The sequence below is a fragment of the Pristiophorus japonicus genome, chromosome 14 (genome assembly GCF_044704955.1).
Source record: "Pristiophorus japonicus isolate sPriJap1 chromosome 14, sPriJap1.hap1, whole genome shotgun sequence".
NCBI lineage: Eukaryota > Metazoa > Chordata > Chondrichthyes > Pristiophoridae > Pristiophorus > Pristiophorus japonicus.
In genome coordinates, this window is record NC_091990.1 from 154,887,416 (window position 1) to 154,907,372 (window position 19,957).

The 19,957-nt window shown below is 44.8% G+C and overlaps 1 protein-coding gene across 1 annotated transcript in view; it reads right to left on the reverse strand.

The window, feature by feature from the left end:
* The window catches only part of LOC139279649 (leucine zipper protein 2-like), a 256,324-nt gene that overhangs the window by 188,397 nt on the left and 47,970 nt on the right, over window positions 1–19,957 (reverse strand). Inside the window, exons 6-7 of the mRNA XM_070898756.1 lie at window positions 1,310–1,372; window positions 1,136–1,198 (exon numbers count right to left, since the gene is read on the reverse strand). Coding sequence (XP_070754857.1) covers window positions 1,136–1,198; window positions 1,310–1,372 — 126 coding nt within the window. The remainder of the gene's footprint in view (window positions 1–1,135; window positions 1,199–1,309; window positions 1,373–19,957) is intronic.

Sequence of the window (19,957 nt, forward strand, 5' to 3'; positions counted from 1 at the left end):
GTACATCTGTCATTGAAAGTTGGCATGCAGATACAGCAGGCGGTGAAGAAGGCAAATGGTATGTTGGCCTTCATAGCTATGAATTTGAGTATAGGAGCAGGGAAGTCTTACTGCAGTTGTACAGGGCCTTAGTGAGGCCTCACCTGGAATATTGTGTTCAGTTTTGGCCTCTTAATCTGAGGAAGGACGTTCTTGCTATTGAGGGAGTGCAGCGAAGGTTCACCAAACTGATTCCTGGGATGACAGGACCGACATATGAGGAGAGACTGGATCGACTGGGACTGTATTCATTGGAGTTTAGAAGGATGAGAGGGGATCTCATAGAAACATATAAAATTCTGACGGGACTGGACCGGTTAGATGCAGGAAGAATGTTGGGAAAGTCCATAGTCCAAGGATAAGGGGTAAGCCATTTAGGACTGAGATGAGGAGAAGCTTCTTCACTCAGAGAGTTGTTAACCTGTGAAATTCCCTACCACAGAGAGTTGTTGATGCCAGTTCATTGGATATATTCAAGAGGGAGTTAGATATGGCCCTTACGGCTAAAGGGATCAAGGGGCATGGAGAGAAAGCAGGAAAGGGGTACTGAGGTGAATGATCAGCCATGATCTTATTGAATGGTGGTGCAGGCTCGAAGGGCCGAATGGCCTACTCCTGCACCTATTTTCTATGTTTCTATGTTTATTAGAATACAACTGCACTGAATATTTGCTTTTCCAACATTATTTTTGTACTTCTGTTGTGGTGCATTTCCTAGTATTAAATAGTTCAATTTACTTCAAAATTAGTCAGCAGTATGGGCACAAACCCAAGCAACTGTACAAAGATCTAACTTTAATTCATTTTTTTTATATAAGTGATTTATATAAGGAAAGTTCAATTTAATATAACCAGCTGCCTTGGCGTTGACAAGGAAAATATATTTCTCCAGAAATAAATGACTGCATTTCTTAATGATCATTTCTAGTTTTGCCACTGTCACTTGTAAGCTTTCATCCACTATTTTGCTTGGAAAAAATGTTGAATCCAGTAGCGTCAGCACCTTCTCAGAAATGAAAACCACATGAAGAGGTCTTATCACAGCATTACACATTACCTATGTAAATCATGCCGAATCGAATAATTGTAGTCTCACCTTAAAAATCAAATCTTTCTTCCCATAGCGTAGCTCCTTAAGCTGTGACTGGATTCTTTTGGACTGCAGGAGCAAGATAAGAAGGGGTGGAAAATATTAGCACTAATTTAAATGTCTAAAGATATTTTCAGTTTATTCAAGTGTGCCCTCCAACTCATTACAAATTAAACGTACCTCTTCTGCACGGATGCCACACTGCTTGTTCCCAGACAGAAGCTTGTTTTTCAGGCTTTTATTCTGTGTAAGAGAATTACTTCATTATTTAAAAGGACTTAAATTATTGAAACATGCAAGCAGGATAAATATTTCACCATTTTGTTGCATAGTTTATGTTATTTATCCTGCATTTTACAAATGAGGCAGAAGCTTTATGGCTCTTTCATTACTTTAAAGTTTAAACAAAAAGATGACTGCATCTTTTTAATTTCTGCTCGAATGAGTTATGTTTTATTAATCTGACAGATTACCCTGAATGTGTCTTTTGCTATTTGATTATAGTCAATACGCACCTCTGCCTAAATTCACTATGTCCTCACCATACGAAACAGACCAACAATTCTGAATTGTTCACCTTTGAATGATTTCTTGATCGAACTGCCAACAAGAAATGCTGAGCTTCTCAATTATACGGATTCTAACACTGTCGCAAATTTAAACTAACTCAGGAAAGAATCAACCATTTTGATTTGCTTTGAGCAGTAGTGCAGGATGATTAAGGAGTCTCTACGACAGGAAGATAAGTCCATACTGAAAGTCTAACTCAATTCAAAATTCTTCACATGGTGGTGTGACTACTGTTTGTGTATGTTTAGCCAGACTTTCCAATTCCTTATTTAATCTGGCTCCTCCTGGCACAATTCAAGATTTCAACCTGAATTCAATGGAGAGGCCGTGATTACATTGGAAGGGAACTCAAAGGCTCCTATTCTCCATATTCTTTTTTTTATGCATCATCATTTTGCTATTTTGCAAGTGTGCTGATGACAATATCACTATGGTAACAAAAAGCCTGATGCCAGAAGAAATATCTAACTGCTTTATACTTTGCTGCCTCATAATTTGTTCCAGCAGTAAATCTACACTTGAGGTGATGCTCCTTCATGACAGGATGACTTTGAAGAGCAACATTTATGCACTTTTAATGATGCGAAAAACATTTTTTTGTTCTGTTGATTGTTTCATTCTACCATCAAAAACATAGTGTGCATAAGGAAACCACATGTTGGCATTGAAGAATAGAGCTACTCGAGCAATCTCTCGGCTGCAGACTCCGCTAAACACTCAGGACTGCTAACTGGTTGGTTGGATCAAACTTCAAATATAAGTGAAGTCCATTTACGTGAGGAGTCAGTCCTGATTTTATTGAATTTAATTCGTTAACCAAATCACTGACTGAAGTAAAACATTTCATTAGTAACTGTACTTTGAGTTTTTTCCAAGAAAGCATTATTGAAAGAAAACTCTTTCACTGGGGAACATAAGAACATAAGAATTAGAAGCAGGAGCAAGCCATTTGGCACCTCGAGCCTGCTCTGCCATTCAATAAGATCATGATTGATCTTCTACCTCAACTCCACTTTCTTGCACTGTTCATATATCCCTTAATTTCTTTAATATTCAAAAATCTATTGGATCTCTGTCTTGAATATAATCAAAGACTGAGCCTCCACAGCCCTCTGAGGTAGAGAATTCCAAAGATTCACAACCATCTAATTGAAGAAATTTCTCCTCATCTCAGTCCTAAATGGCCGACCCCTTATTCTGAGACTGTGACCCCTGACTGAGACTAGACTCTCCAGCCAGGGGAAACATCCTCCCTGCATATACCCTGAAAAGCCCTGTAAGAATTTTGTATGTTTCAATGAGATCACATCTCATTCTTCTAAAGAATATAGACCTAGTCGACTCAATCTCTCCTCATGGGACAACTGCCCCCACCCCACCCCATCCCTGAAATCAGTCTGCTGAACCTTCGTTGCACTCCCTCTATGGCAAGTATATCCTTCCTTAGATAAGGAGACCAAAACTGTGCACGATAGTCACACACCCCGTTTCTACTGGTTTTACCGCCGCGGTGGTTGAGGTCGCCTCTTGAGCAATATTCCGCTCTTTGTCTTTTTTTTCAGGTGGACCGAAGTTGCTCATAATGGGGTCAGAAGTGCAGCGGTGAGCACAATTGAGGGGCGGAAGTTGCGGGGCGAACGGAACGGCCGCCACTGTCAGTCATCAGCGTAGCGCTGATGATGTCATCACGGCGCCGCGTCACCACGACCTCCCCCCTCACTTAAATGGGAGAGACTGCGTGATTTTTCAAGTTCTGTTCACTGGGCCACCAGTGAGGGTTTCATAGAAACATAGAAATACAGAAAATAGGTGCAGCAGCAGGCCAGTCGGCCCTTCGAGCCTATACCACCATTCAATATGATCATGGCTGATCATGCAACTTCAGAACCCCACTCCTGCCTTCTCTCCATACCCCCTGATCCCTTTAGCTAGAAGGGCGACACCTAATTCCCTTTTGAATATAGCCAACGAACGGGACTCAACAACTCTCTGTGGTAGAGAATTCCACAGATTCCCAATTCTCTGGGTGAAAAAGTTTCTCATCAGATTGGTCCTATATGGCTTACCCCTTATCCTTAGACTGTGACCCCTGGTTCTGGACTTCACCAACATTGAGAACATTCTTCCTGCATCTAACCTGTCCAATCCTGTCAGAATTTTATATGCTTCTATGAGATCCCCTCTCATTCTTCTAAATTCAAGTGAATATAAGCCGAGTCGATCCAGTCTTTCTTCATATGTCAGTCCTGCCATCCCGGGAATCAGTCTGGTGAACCTTCGCTGCACTCCCTCAATAGCAAGAATGTCCTTCCTCAGATTAGGAGACCAAAACTGCACACAATACTCAAGGTATGGTCTCACCAAGGCACTGCACAACTGCAGCAAGACCTCCCTGCTCCTATACTCAAATCCTCTCGCTATAATTTGTTTTCTTTACTGCCTGCTGTACCTGCATGCCTACTTTCAATGACTGATGTACCATGCCACACATTGCACTCGTTGCACCTTTTACCAATCTGTTACCATTCAGATAATAATCTGCCTTCCTGTTTTTGCCACCAAAGTGAATAACCTCACACTTATTCACATTATATTGCATCTACCATGCATTTGCCCACTCACCTAACCTGTCCAAGTTACCCTGCAGCCTTTTAGCATCCTCCTCACAGCTCACACTGCCACCCAGCTTAGTCTCATCTGCAAATTTGGAGATATTACATTCAATTCCTTTGTCTAAATCAATAATATATATTGTAAATAGTTGGGGTCCCAGCACTGAACCTTGCAGCAGCCCACTAAACACTGCCTGCCATTCTGAAAAGGACTCGGTTATTCCCACTCTTTGCTTCCTGTCTGCCAACCAGTTCTCTATCCACATCAATATATTACCCCCAATACCCATGTGCTTTAATTTTGCACACTAATCTCTTATGTGGTACCTTGTCAAAAGCCTTTTGAAAGTCAAAATACACCACATCCACTGGTTCTCCCTTATCCACTCTAATAGTCACATCCTCAAAAAACTCTACAACATTTGTCAAGTATGATTTCCCTTTCATAAATCCATGCTGACTTGGATCGATCCTATCACTGCTTTCCAAATGCGCTGCTATTACATCTTTAATAATTGATTCCAGCATTTTCCCCACCACCGACGTCAGGTTAACTGGTCTATAATTCCCTGTTTTCTCTCTCCCTCCTTTTTTAAAAAGTGGGGTGACATTAGCTACCCTCCAATCCATAGGTACTGATCCAGAGTCCATGGAATTTTGGAAAATGACCACCAATACTACTATTTCTAGGGCTACTTCCTTAGGTACTCTGGGATGCAGACTATCAGGCCCTAGGAATTTCTTGGCCTTCAATCCCATCAGTTTCCCTAACACCATTACCTGACTAGTAAGGATTTCCCTCTGTTCCTCCTTCACGCTAGACCTTCGGTCCCCTTGTATTTTCGGGAGGTTATTCGTGTCATCTTTCGTGAAGACAGAACCAAAGTATTTGTTCAATTGGTCCGCCATTTCCTTGTTCCCCATTATGAATTCACCTGATTCTGACTGCAAGGGACCTACATTAGTCTTCACTAATCTTTTTCTCTTCACATATCTGGAAGCTTTTGCAGTCAGTTTTTATGTTCCCTGCAAGCTTACTCTCATACTTTATTTTCCCCCTCCTAATTAAACCCTTAGTCCTCCTCTGCTGAATTCTAAATTTCTCCCAGTCCTCAGGTTTGCTGCTTTTTCTGGCCAATTAATATGCCTCTTCCTTGGATTTAACACTATCCCTAATTTCCCTTGTTAGCCACGGTTGAACCACCTTTCCTGTTTTATTTTTACGCCAGACAGGGATGTTCAATAGTTGTAATTCATCCATGTGATCTTTAAATGTCTTCCATTGCCTATCCACCATCAACGCTTTAAGTATCATTCGCCAGTCTATCCTAGCCCAATCACGTCTCACACCATCGAAGTTTCCTTTCTTTAGGTTCAGGACCCTAGTCTCCTAATTAACTGTGTCGCTCTCCATCTTAATGCAGAATTCTACCATGTTATGGTCACTCTTCCCCAAGGGACCACGCACGACCAGATTGCTAATTAATCCTCTCTCGTTACACAAGACCCAGTCTAGGATGGCCTGCTCTCTAGATGGTTCCTCAACATATTGGTCTAGAAAACCATCACTTTTACACTCCAGGAAATCCTCCACCACTGTATTGCTACCAGTTTGGTTAGCCCAATGTATATGTAGATTAAAATCACCCATGATAACTGCTGTACCTTTATTGCACGCATCCCTAATTTCCTGTTTGATGCCATCCCCAACCTCCTTACGACTGTTTGGTGGTCTGTACACAACTCCCACTAACGTTTTCTGCCCTTTGATGTTCGCAGCTCCACCCATATAGATTCCACATCATCCAACTAATGTCCTTCCTTACTATTGCATTAATCTCCTCTTTAACCAGTAATGCTACCCCACCTCCTTTTCCTTTCTGTCTATCCTTCCTGAATATTGAATAACCCTGGATGTTGATTTCCCAGCCTTGGTTACCCTGGAGCCATGTCTCCATAATCCCAATTACATCATATCCGTTAACAGCTATCTGCCCAGTTAATTCATCCACCTTATACAAATGCTCATTGCATTGAGACTCAGAGACTTCAGGCTTGTTTTTTTAACACTCTTTCGCCTTTTAGAATTATGTTGTAATTTGGCCCTTTTTGATTTTTGCCCTTGATTTCTCTGCCCCCTTTTTACTTTCCTCTGCCTCCCTGCATAGATTCCTATCCCCTGTCATATTGGTTTAAATCCTTCCCAACAGCACTAGCAAACACTCCGCCTTGGACATCGGTCTGGTCCTGCCCATGTGCAGACCGTCCGGTTTGTACTGGTCCCACCTCCTCCATAACCGGTTCCAATGTCCCAGGAATTTGAATCCCTCCCTCTTGCACCCTTCCTCAAGCCACGTATTCATCTGAACTATCCTGCTATTACTACTCTGATTAGCACATGGCATTGGTAGCAATCCTGAGATTACTAGCTTTGAGGTCCTACTTTTTAATTTAACTCCTAGCTCCCTAAATTCAGCTTGTAGAACCTCATCCCATTTTTACCTATATCGTTGGTACCTATATGCATCATGACAGCTGGCTGTTCACTTTCCCCCTCCAGAATGCCCTGCAGCCGCCCCGAGACACCCTTGACCCTTGAACCAGGGAGGCAACATACCATCCTGGAGTCTCGTTTGCAGCCGCAGAAACGCCTATCTATTCCCCTTACAATAGAATCCCTGGGCCAGCAGCCTGGCACTCAAGAGGGAGCATAATTGTCCCCGGCATAATTGGCATCCTGACATGGCAGTCAGCTGACAAAAAAAAAATGGCGGCAGCAGCAGTGCGTCCTCCCATTTAACGGGAGATGCGCCACCGTTTTAAAAGGCCACAGACTCAGTGCACCGTCGGGATAAAGCAGGTTTTGGCACTGCCCGGCAAGAGGAAGCTTTTGTCGGTGGAATTTCGCCGTTGCGGGGGAACATCGGCGGTTCGCATTGTGAAGACGCACTTAGTACGGATTGGCAGCAGCGGAGTGGTGGGAGGGAGCGGGTCACCGCTGGTATACTGCAGGCGCGGATTTTTGATAATGGCGGCCATTACACGAAAAGTCGGCAGCCATTGCACTTCACAGCGTGGCTGCCAATTCGCGATAGTAACAGCCCTTAAGGAAAGGGGCAATTTCAGCCCTCTTTACCCTTATACATAAATCCTCTTATAATAAAGGCCAACATACCATTTGATTTCTTAATTGCTTGCTGTAACATTTCCCAATCTCTCACCGTTTAAAAAATACTCAGCTTTTCTATTTTTCCTACCAAAGTGGATAACTTCACATTTCTCCACATTATATTCCATTTGCCCTCCTCTTAGGCGGTTCCTCATATCGAGGATGGCTTGCTTCCAGCAAAAAGGGATGAGTTCACAGGTGGTTTAATGAAGGACCTAATATTCCAGGTCGCGAACTGCATATTGAAGGGTGGAAGATGCCTGTGCGTGGATGTTTTTACGTGTGGTGGCCGCTGCACACCAGCCACCACACAGACTTGACAGGGCTAGGTCTTGGTCCAGTGGCAAGGATTAAACAAGACAACTGGAGACCAGTCCTGCTGCACGATCCTAGTGCGCACACATATCGCAGTGTGGGTTGGCCCGTGCTGCCCCTGGGCCCTCACCTCTTCTGGCCCCGAACTCACGCCTCTCCTGGGCCCCGATCACGTTGCTCTGCAATCTCTCGCTGCTCCTTTGACCTGATCTCGCCGCTCCTGCTATACTTGCCCAATGCTCCAATCAGTGACCTGGATTATGGTAATGTCTAATCCTGTCGCCATCTTCACAGTCGTCGCCATCCCCGACAGGCTCGCGCTGTACCTTGCAGTGGTACACTCCTTTTATGGCCCCGACCTGCCGCAGATGGTTCTTCGCTGGTCGGGGCCTCACCATTTGCCATGTTCTTGCCCACTCACTTAGCCTGTCTATATCCCCTTGAAGTCTCTTTGCATCCTCCTCACAACATACATTCCCACCTAGCTTTGTATTATCAGCAAACTTGAATATATTACATTTGGTCCTCTCATCCAAATCATTGATATCAATTGTGAATAGCTGAGGCCCAAACACTGATCCTTCCGGTACCTCACTAGTTACAGTCTGCCAACCTGAAAATGACCAATTTATCCCTACTCTCTGTTTTCTGGCCATTAACCAATCCTCAATCCATGCTAGTATATTATCCCCAATCCCATGAGCCCTAATTTTGTTTAAATAACCTCTGTGTGGCACCTTATCGAATGCCTTCTGAAAATTCAAATACGCCACATCCACTAGTTTCCCCTTATCTATTCTGCTACTTACAACCTCAAAAAACTCTATAACAAATTCGTCAAACATGATTTCCCTTTAATAAACCTGTGTTAACTCTGCCCAATCTTATTATTTTCTGAGTGCCCTGTTACCACATCCTTAATAGTAGATTCCAGCATTTTCCCTACTACTGATGTCAGGCTAACTGGTCTGTAGTTCCCTGTTTTCTCTCTCCCTCCTTTCTTAAATAGCGGTGCTAAATTTGCTACCTTCCAGTCCGCGGGAAGCATTCCAGAATCTATGGAATTTTGGAAGATGACTACCAATGTGTCATGTATCCTACGTGGCTACTGTTTGTACAATCACAAGATGTGCCACCAGAGGGCACAGCAGTGGGAGACTTGTAGGTTACCTGTACAGGTGTGCCTGGCCTAGTATAAAAGGTGTGATCCTCACTCTGGAGTTATCAATAAAGGACTAAGGTTACTACAGTTCAAGTACAACACATTACCTCGTGGAGACATTATCAGAGCATCTTAGGACATAACAATTAGCGATGAGATTACGGACTTTCATGCGAAAATGGCTACCCTTGGTACGTTGCAGCAGTTAGCCGATGGTGATGATTGGGAAGCCTTTGTGGAGAGGCTCAACCATTTCTTCACAGCAAACGACCTGGCAGGAGACAACCCGCCACACTGGCTGGCAAGCGCAGAGCTATCCTGCTAACCAGTTGTGGGTCCACCGTCTATGGCCTCGTCAGGGATTTGCTGGCACCAGCGAAGACAACGACCAAGACGTACGAGAAGCTCGTAACACTGATCCATGAGCAACTCAAGCCCAAGGAGAGCATCCTCACAGCCAGACACCGGTTCTACACACCCACCGATGGCCCGAAGGCCAGGACATTGCGAAATATGCTGCAGACCTCAGGAGGCTGGCGGCACCGTGTGATTTCGGCGACCACCTCACCAAAGCGCTGCGGGACATTTTTGTCATTGGAATCGGCCATGAGGACCTTCTTCATAAGTTACTGTCGGCGGATACCACAGTCACACTGCAGAAGGCCTTCTCTGTGAGCCAGTCATTCATGACCTTGACTTGCGGTTCGAGGCAGATGACTCATCCTCAGGACTCAAACCCGGCAAGTACTGTGCACAGGGTGTCGCCTTTTAGAGGCTGGACTGTAGAACGTGAACCTTCTCAGGGGAGAGAGAACAGGCCCCCGAGTCCCTTAACTCAGAGTCTGCTAAAGGGGGCTAACCGAGTAGTCCCGTGCTGGCGTTGTGGAGGGAATCACAAGGCTCACCAGTGCCGCTTTAAAGACTATGTATGCAAAGGCTGCAGCACAAAGGACCACCTCCAGCAAAAGTGTAAGAGAAATATGACTCACTGTCGATGAGGAGTCTGCAGATGGCCATGATTCCAGCATGGATTATGAATCGATAGTCAGAGAGGCAGCTCAGCCCCACGATGAGGTATATAGCATGTTTGCCTGCACCACCGAATGTTCCCCGTTGAGGATGGATGTCGAGATAGATGGCGTTCCATTCTTCATGGAAGTGGACACGGGGGCGAGCCAGTCAGTAATGAATCAAGAAACCTTTGAGAGGCTGTGGGACGATCAAGCTGAACGACCCAAGTTGGTTCCGGTTCAGGCAAAGCTGCACACCAACACCGATGAACTTATCCCAGTCGTTGGTAGTGCGGATGTAAAGGTACTCCTTGATGGCACGTTGCACAAGTTACCCCTGTGGATTGTTGCAGGTGATGGACCAACACTACTCGGAAGAAGGTGGATGGAGAAGATCCATTGGAAGTGGGAAGACTTCACCCCTCCAACAATCGACGTCCTCTGTACTCAGAGGCAAAGCAAGCCCTCACCTGAGGTTGGATCAGGGACCAGAGAGCAGACCAGCACAGCACCCGAGACATAGACCGCCCAGCACAACTGCATGGAGATGATCCAGCTGGGACGACCCGAGCGCTCCTTCCAGGCTCCAGTGGCAGGACTCTGGAGGAAGAAAATCGGATCCAAAGGCGACTCCCCAGCTTCGGTAGCAGAACCCGGGGAGAAGAGGATCACTGCAGTCGACATCGTGGATGGAGGAAAGATGGCGCCCAAACCACGAGGTGATGCGCTGAAGAAAAAGATGGCGGCGGCCAGACCACGAGGTGCAGCGCTGATGGAGCAACACGTGGCACCAAATGGAGAAGAGGATTGGGGTAAAGAAAACAAGGCTCTCTTAAGGGCGGCCTGCAGCCCACCACACTTAAAGGGACAGTGCCACATTTTCAAACAATGTAAGAGCAACTGTGTTAGATGTAAAATGTGTAACTGATGATCAGCGTTGTGTACCTACAACAAGCAAGGAAAAGTCACGTGATCATGATCTGAGCTACAGGGTATTCACAATAAGTAATGAAACGTTGTGCGATGTAGGATTTCAACTGCATGCAGCCAATGCAACGGGCAAACACCCATCGGGAGCACACAGGTCCAGTGAGCTATCCAATGCTGTGGCCTGCATCCCTGGGACTAGAGTTATGCACCATGGAGTGTGGCCACAAGCAGCAAATGCACACGAGCTGCAGAGCAAGCGATCTCAGGAGGGCAGCAGCACTGGTATCGATACCCTGCCCCTGATCGGCTCCGCCTCTCAGGCACCAACCGTCACGAGCCTGAAAGAGCAAACTGTGCTAAGGCGCAGCCCCCAGACCCCATCGCCATCAAGGCCATACCCAGGAATGAAGGTTCACCCGCAACAGTTCTCCCAAAGGGCACCGGGACCAGCCAGGATCCCAAACCAAACAACGCGCAGGCTAGCAGTTCAGCAATTCCCTGTGCACTGCTAGACAACAGCTCCTCAGGAAGCAGCAGTGATCCAGGGCGCAAAGAAAGGACAGGGAGGTCACAGGCATCTGTGAACCTGCCCGACGCTAGGAGCAACGGCAACAGCCCCAAAAGCAGGCAACTTGAGTCAACCGGGTTCCCATTGCCAGCACTGGGCACTGTGCCACCATCAGACTGTCTGGACACCATCCAGTAGTTCTGGAACTAGCTTGTCCTGACGCACTGATTACCGATCCCCAATACGCATCGATAATGTATCTCACCAGTCTAACCTACTTGTCTCACAACTGAACCACAAATGTAATGCGAACTTGTTTTTCTGAACTTGAATGTATATGAATGCAATGAGCCTCCGGCATAATCTATATGTGGGGGGTGGGGGGGGTGGGGGGGGAGAGAATGGAGTGGTCAGGGACACACACAAACAACAACCATCAGCACTCTACTGCCAACAAAATACCTACCACTCACCCAAGATTGAAATGGCCCACCAAGGGTCAACCAGATAGAGCTAAGCCCAGAGCACAGTCAATGTAGAGGCGATTTGCACTAAAGGCTTGGGGAAGCGTGATGTCATGTATCCTATATGGCTGCTGTTTGTACTATGCCAAGGTGTGCCACAAGAGGGCACAGCAGTGGGAGACTTGTAGGTTACCTGTACAGGTGTGCCTGGCCTAGTATAAAAGGCAGGCCACCAGGTGTGATCCTCACTCTGGAGTTATCAATAAAGGACCAAGGTTACTACAGTTCAAGTACAACACATTGCCTCATGGAGTCATTATCAGAGCATCCTAGGACATAACACAATGCATCCACTGTCACTATAGCCACCTCTTTCAAATTGTTGTAAACAATTTCACAATGTAATCAAAAGTCACTCAAGGAGAACAACTTTAGGATTTGTATTCAGTAAATTTACTTTGCCAAATATTTGATATTAAAACTATAACCAGAAGAAACTAAAACCAAAGAGATTATAAAATACATCTTGTGTATAAATGAAGAGCTGGCCAATAGAGTGCAAAAAAATATCCAACATACTAAAAATGATTAAATACAGCAGGAAAGTGGAGGGTAAAACCACATAGAGTTCATAATGATATTACCTTTATTGCAAGGGGGATAGAGTATAAAAGCAGAGAAGTCCTGCTACAACTGTACAGGTTATTGGTGAGGCCACACCTGGAGGACTGCGTACATTTTTGGTCTCCGTATTTAAGGAAGGATATACTTGGATTGGAGGCAGTTCAGAGGAGATTGACTAGGTTGATTCCGGAAATGAGGGGGTTGAATTATGAGGATAGGTTGAGTAGGTTGGGCCTATACACATGGGAGTTCAGAAGAATGGGAGATGATCTATTGAAAGTTATAAGATAATGAGGGGGCTCGACAAGGTGGATGCAAAGAGGATAGTTCCACTCATAGAGGAAACTAAAACTAGGGGACATAGTCTTAGAATAAGGGGCCGCCCATTTAAAACTTTGATGAGAAGAAATTTCTTCTCTCAGAGGATTGTAAATCTATGGAATTCGCTGCCCCAGAGAGCTGTGGCGGCTGGGTCATTTAATATATTTAAGGCGGAGATAGACAGATTTTTGAGCGATAAAGGAGTAAGAGGTTATGGGGAGCAGGCAGGGAAGTGGAGCTGAGTCCATGATTAGATCAGCCATGATCTTATTGAATGGCGGAGCAGGCTCAAGGGGCCAAATGGCCTACTCCTGCTCCTATTTCTTATGTTGCTATTTCTTATGTACTCATAAGCAAGAAAATGTTTTAGTTTGCCCAAACCTATCTAAGACTAAATTCTGAAGCTTCCAGTCTTGATTCCCGAATGTGAATCTACCTTGCATTATAAAAACCAGCCTGAAGGCTCTAAGTCTTAATGCGAGGAGCATTTGTAATAAGGTGGACGAATTAACTGCGCAGACAGCTGTTAATGGATATGATGTAATTGGGATTACGGAGAAATGGCTTCAGGGTAAACAAGGCTGGGAACTCAACATCCAGGGGTATTCAATAGTCAGGAAGGATAGACAGAAAGGAAAAGGAGGTGGGGTAGCGTTGCTGGGTAAAGAGGAGATTAACGCAATAGTAAGGAAGGACATTAGTTGGATGATGTGGAATCTATACGGGTGGAGCTGCGAAACATCAAAGGGCAGAAAACATTAGTGGGAGTTGTGTACAGACCAGCAAACAGTAGTAGGGAGGTTGGGGATGGCATCAAACAGGAAATTAGGGATGCGTGCAATAAAGGTACAGCAGTTATCATGGGTGACTTTAATCTACATATACATTGGGCTAACCAAACTGGTAGCAATACTGTGGAGGAGGATTTCCTTGAGTGTATAAGGGATGGTTTTCTAGACCAATATGTCGAGGAACCTACTAGAGAGCAGGCCATCCTAGACTGGGTCTTGTGTAACGAGAGAGGATTAATTAGCAATCTGGTCGTGCGTGGCCCCTTGGGGAAGAGTGACCATAACATGGTAGAATTATTCGTTAAGATGGAGAGCGACACAGTTAATTCAGGGACTAGGGTCCTGAAGAAAGGAAACTTCAATGGTGTGAGACGTGATTTGGCTAGGATAGACCGGCGAATGATACTTAAAGAGTTGATGGTGGATAGACAATGGCAGACATTTAAAGATCACATGGATGAATTACAACTATTGTACATCCCTGTCTGGCGTAAAAATAAAACAGGAAAGGTGGCTCAACTGGGCTAACAAGGGAAATTAGGGATAGTGTTAAATCTAAGGAAGAGGCATATTAATTGGCCAGAAAAAGTAGCAAACCTGAGGACTGGGAGAAATTTAGAATTCAGCAGAGGAGGACTAAGGATTTAATTAGGAGGGGGAAAATAAAGTATGAGAGTAAGTTTGCAGGGAACATAAAAACTGACTGCAAAAGTTTCTATAGATATGTGAAGAGAAAAAGATTAGTGAAGACTAATGTAGGACCCTTGCAGTCAGAATCAGGTGAATTCATAATGGGGAACAAGGAAATGGCAGACCAATTGAACAAATACTTTGGTTCTGTCTTCACTAAGGAAGACACGAATAACCTCCCAAAAATAATAGGGGCCTGAGGGTCTAGCACGAAGAATGAATAGAGGGAAATCCTTACTAGTCAGGTAATGGTGTTAGGGAAACTGATGGGACTGAAGGCCGATAAATCCCCAGGGCCTGATAGTCTGCATCCCAGAGTACTTAAGGAAGTGGCCCTAGAAATAGTAGATGTATTGGTGGTCATTTTCCAAAATTCCATGGACTCTGGATCTGTACCTATGGATTGGAGAGTAGCTAATGTAACTCCACTTTTTAAAAAAGGAAGGAGAGAGAAAATAGGGAATTATAGACCGGTTAGCCTGACATCGGTGTTGGGGAAAATGCTGGAACCAATTATTAAAGACATAATAACAGCGCATTTGGAAAGCAGTGACAGGATCGGTCCAAGTCAGCATGGATTTATGAAAGGGAAATCATGCTTGACAAATCTTCTAGAGTTTTTTGAGGATGTAACTAGTAGAGTAGATAAGGGAGATCAGTGGATATAGTGTTTTTGGACTTTCAAAAGGCTTTTGACAAGGTCCCACACAAGAGACTAGAGTGTAAAATTAAGGCATATGTTATTGGGGGGAATGTATTGACGTGGAGAGAGAACTGTTTGGCAGACAGGAAGCAAAGAGTGGGAATAAACGGGTCCTTTTCAGAATGGCAGGCAGTGACTCGTGGAGTGCCGCAAGGTTCAGTGCCGGGATCTATTTACAATATACATTAATGATGTAGACAAAGGAATTGAAAGTAATATCTCAGGTTTGCAGATGACACTAAGCTGGGTGGCAGTGTGAGCTGTTAGGAGGATGCTAAGAGGATGCAGGGTGACTTGGACAGGTTAGGTGAATGGGCAAATGCATGGCAGATACAGTATAATGTGGATAAATGTGGGGTTATCCACTTTGTTGGCAAAAACAGGAAGGCAGATTATTATTTGAATGGTGACAGATTAGTGAAAGGGGAGGTGCAACGAGACTTGGGTGTCATGGTACATCAGTCACTGAAGGTAGGCATGCAGGTACAGCAGGCAGTAAAGAAAGCAAATGGGATGCTGGCCTTCATAGCGAGAGGATTTGAGAATAGGAGCAGAGAGGTCTTACTGTAGTTGTACAGGGCCTTGGTGAGACCATACCTTGAGTATCGTGTGCAGTTTTGGTCTCCTAATCTGAGGAAGGACGTGCTTGGTATTGAGGGAGTGCACCGAAAGTTCACCAGACTATTTCCTGGGATGGCAGGACAGACATATGAAGAAAGACTGGATTGGCTAGGCTTATACTCACTGAAATTTAGAAGAATGAGAGGGGATCTTATAGAAACATATAAAATTATGACAGGACTGGACAGGTTAGATGCAGTAAGAATGTTCCCGATGTTGTGGAAGTCCAGAACCAGGGATCACAGTATAACGATAAGGGGTAAGCCATATACGACCGAGATAAGGAGAAATTTTTCACCCAGAGAGTGGTGAACCTGTGGAATTCTCTACCACAGAAAGTTATTGAATCCAGTTCGTTAGATATATTCAAAAGGGAGTCAGATGTGGCCCTTACAGCTAAAGGGATCAGGAGGTATGGAGAGAAAGCAGGAATGGGGTACTGAATTTGCATGATCAGCCATGATCATAGTGAATGGTGGTGCAGGCCCGAAGGGCCAAATGGCCTACTCCTGCACCTATTTTCTATGTTTCTATGTTTCTATAAACAACTGCTTTATTTACGCTTAATAATGAAAGAATGTGCTATAAGATGAACTGATCCTCAAGAAACAAGAAACTAAATGATCTTAAACGGGAAATGGAAATGTCTCTCACTCTCACCCCGACGCAGAAATCAAAAATAATTGTTTTGCCTCTGTAGGGATAGTTTTCCAAATGTGTGCTTCCAACTTTCAGTTTCGCTAACTGGAAATGCATGTCAGGATTTTGGGCATGTTCCCGCTATGTATTTCTGTCTCTTAATGAACAGAAAATCAGGGTGATGTGTGCCAAAATTTCCAATAAATGCTGCCGATGAGAACATATATTTTGTTCATTGGATGTCGGACCTCCCTGCTCTGCTTCCAATACAGCCAAACGATCTCCAGTGCACCCTTAAGCAGGTGGGCGAGATCTCCATTTAATGGATAATCATAATGGATGTCATTTCCAATCAAGCAGAGCTCCCTCAGTAATGCACTAGACAGTCAGCCGAGATCATTCAGCTAGCTTGCTTCAGATATTTCACACATAGTTAAATAGGATCCTCTGCAAAAGCAATGCTCAAACTCTTGAGTGCTTTCCAGTTCTGATTTTCACTATGTTCATATCCTTAACTGGAAAATCCCATAGAATTTAAGGAAATGTTGGCTAATAATGCCATGGCTTGCAAATGGATTAAAAGCTGCCATCAGGACTATAAATTATGAATGCAACCACATCTGATAGTTAGGATAGGCATACTCTGTGTGCACAGTTTTTTATTCTGCTAAAAAAAGCATTATACCTTCCAGTTAGCTATTAGTAATTTGTCCATTTACGTGTTGGCTTTTTTTCATGGTCCTGAATTTCCACGGGCCTATCCAACACACATCCAATCTAAGTCCTCCAGGAGTGAATTGCAATGCCGGGGAATTAGGCCAGGATTTGGGTATGGCAGTTCCCGGCCTGTGTTCTGACGTCTTGCGGGGGGGGGGTAATGGGGTGTTGCTGTTTGGGGCAGAGCCTCTATCCTCTCCAAATATGGCCCCCAATATTGTACAGGGCATGGCTGAGGGAGGGAATTTCAGGCACTGCCTGTGGATCCAGGCCAAGCCATGGCTTGATCCCCTGCAGAACTCTGGTACCCAGTAGGACCATCATCATCATAGGCAGTCCCTCGGAATCGAGGAAGACTTGCTTCCACTCCTGAAGTGAGTTCTTTGGTGGCTGAACAGTCCAATACAAGAGCCACAGACCCTGTCACAGGTGAGACAGACATTCATCGAGGGAAGGGGTGGGTGGGACTGGTTTGTCGCACGCTTCTTCCGCTGACTGCGCTTGACCTCTTCACGCTCTTGGCGTTGAGATTCGAAGAGCTCAACGCCCTCCCGGATGCACTTTCTCCAACTAGGGCAGTCTTCAGCCAGGGACTCCGAGGTGTCAGTGGTGATGTCGCACTTTATCAGGGAGGCTTTGAGAGTTTCCTTGTAACGTTTCCGCAGTAGGACCATTGAAAATTTGCCAGTAGTTTGGGGTTGCTGTGGAAAAACCATCTGGCTGTCCAGATCCATTTCGCCTATGCCACCTCCGCCTCTGGTGTACCCGCAGTGCACACGGGGTCAGCAGACGTTCCTGGCACATATTTTAGGTCCAGTTATCATATGTCACAGGAAATTTTACGGCATGTTGAATACAGTTATTATGATAGTAATTCTGAATAATTAGTTATGTTCAGGGGGCTGATGGCCATCTGGTTCATGATACGTTTGGTAATAAAGAGGTGCTCAAGTGTTCATTTGAAGAAGAATAGTCAGAGCATATTTGATTAGATTGTCCATCTGGACCTGATAATTTATGTAACGCATCAAGAAAGCTTGGGTGTAGAGAGAAACAGCTTACATTTTGCCCAAACTATACCCTACAGTTCCAATAAATATCCTGAAATTTTCATGAGATGTAACAGTTATTCAGTCCTTTAATTATGACTACTAACAAGAAAATTGTTATAGATCCTTTTGACTCTCCAGAAAATCTTTTTTTTAAATGTTAACATTTAACATTTTTGAAATGCGCCACTAACACCAAGTACATCTGGAGGCAAGAGGCAAGTGCAAAACTAAACTGATCGGCCCTCACTGAAGGACACACTTTCAAACTAATTTTGAGCTTATAAATACATTGAAATAATTGGGGGGAGGTTAAGAGGAGATATGAGGGGTAATTTCTTCACCCAGAGGGTGGTGGGGGTGTAGAACTCACTGCCTGAAAAGCAAGTAGAGGCAGAAACCCTCACCACATTTTTAAAATACTTGGATGTGCACTTAAAGTGCCGTAACCTACAGGGCCATGGACCAAGAGCTGGAAAGTCGGATTAGGCTGGATAGCTCTTAGTCGGCTGGTGCGGACATGATGGGCCGAAATGGCTTCCTTCCGTGCTGTAAATTTCTATGATTCTATGAAAGCTGGCAGAGGGGAAAGTGAGGTAGCAAGGTTTTGTAGCTGCTTATGATAACTGATGCATCAAAAGCTGATGAACTCCATGCCGATAATGGTTGTGAGTGGAAAAATAGTCAGGAAAGAAAGCTTCTTTTAACTCTGACACCCCTAAGCAATGTGCATGACTAAGGTGTAAATGCTAGTGAGCTTAAGATTTCCACACTAACTAATTTGAAATGTATTGTCTATTATCAGAACTGGAACAGAATAGAATCATAGAATTATTGAAAGGTTACAGCCTGATCCGGCTCTCTACAAGAGCATTTCAGCAAGTCCCACTCCCCCATAGCCCTGCAATTTTTTTTCCTTCAGGTACTTATCCAATTCCCTTTTGAAAACCACAATTGAATCTGCCTCCACCACCCTTTCAGGCAGTGCATTCCAGATCCTAACCACTCAATGCATAAAAAAGTTTCTCCTCATGTCGACTTTGGTTCTTTTTCCAATCACCTTAAATCTGTATCCTCTTATTCTTGACCCTTCCCTCAGTGGGAACAGTTTCTCTCTATCTACTCTGTCCAGGCCCCTCATGATTTTGAACACCTTTACCAAATCTCCTCTCAATCTTTTCTGCTCTGAGGAGAACAAACACAGCTTCTCCAGTCTATCCAGATAAACTGGAGGCTGATTGCTGGTTTTGAAGATCAAGACCTCGTAAATGGAGGTCGATGTATAGGATAAAACACCGGTTAAAGTGTTTGAAAATCGAGCACAGAAAGGGGATAGAAAAGCAAAATACTGCAGTTGCTGGTCATCTGAAATAAAAACAGAAAACGCTGGGATCAGCAGCTCCGGCAGTATCAATGGAGAGAACAGACAAGGGGCCTGAACTTGGTAGCCTTACCGTCAGCTGCCGTCGGCTACCGTCGTGTTTTTTGGGCGGTCTCCCCTCGGTGCCAGTTTCCACTGCTGGCGGGAGGGGAGGACCACTGGAAACCGCCCGCCGACGGTCGCTAGCGCGCAAGGCGCGTAAGTATCCTCCCGCCTGCCGAGCTGGCAGATTCTTCTTGGTGGGAGTTGGTGGCAGCAGGGGGAAGGACCGTTGCATGGAGGCAGGTCTAACTCCGACGGCAAGTATGAAGACCTGCAAAAAAAGCTTAGTAATCTTCTTTCATTTATTTTTTTTGCAGCGATTCATCTGGATGGGGTTTTTTTCTGTGAAAATTTTTATTTTTTATGTGTTCCCCCCTCCCTGGGCCCAACTCAATCCTTGGCGACACGTCTGTGCCAGATCCTTGGTGGAGCTATCCAATTAGTCTCACTCCCCTGCTCATTCCCCATAGCCCTGTAATTCTTTTTCCTTTCAAGTAGTTATCCAATTTC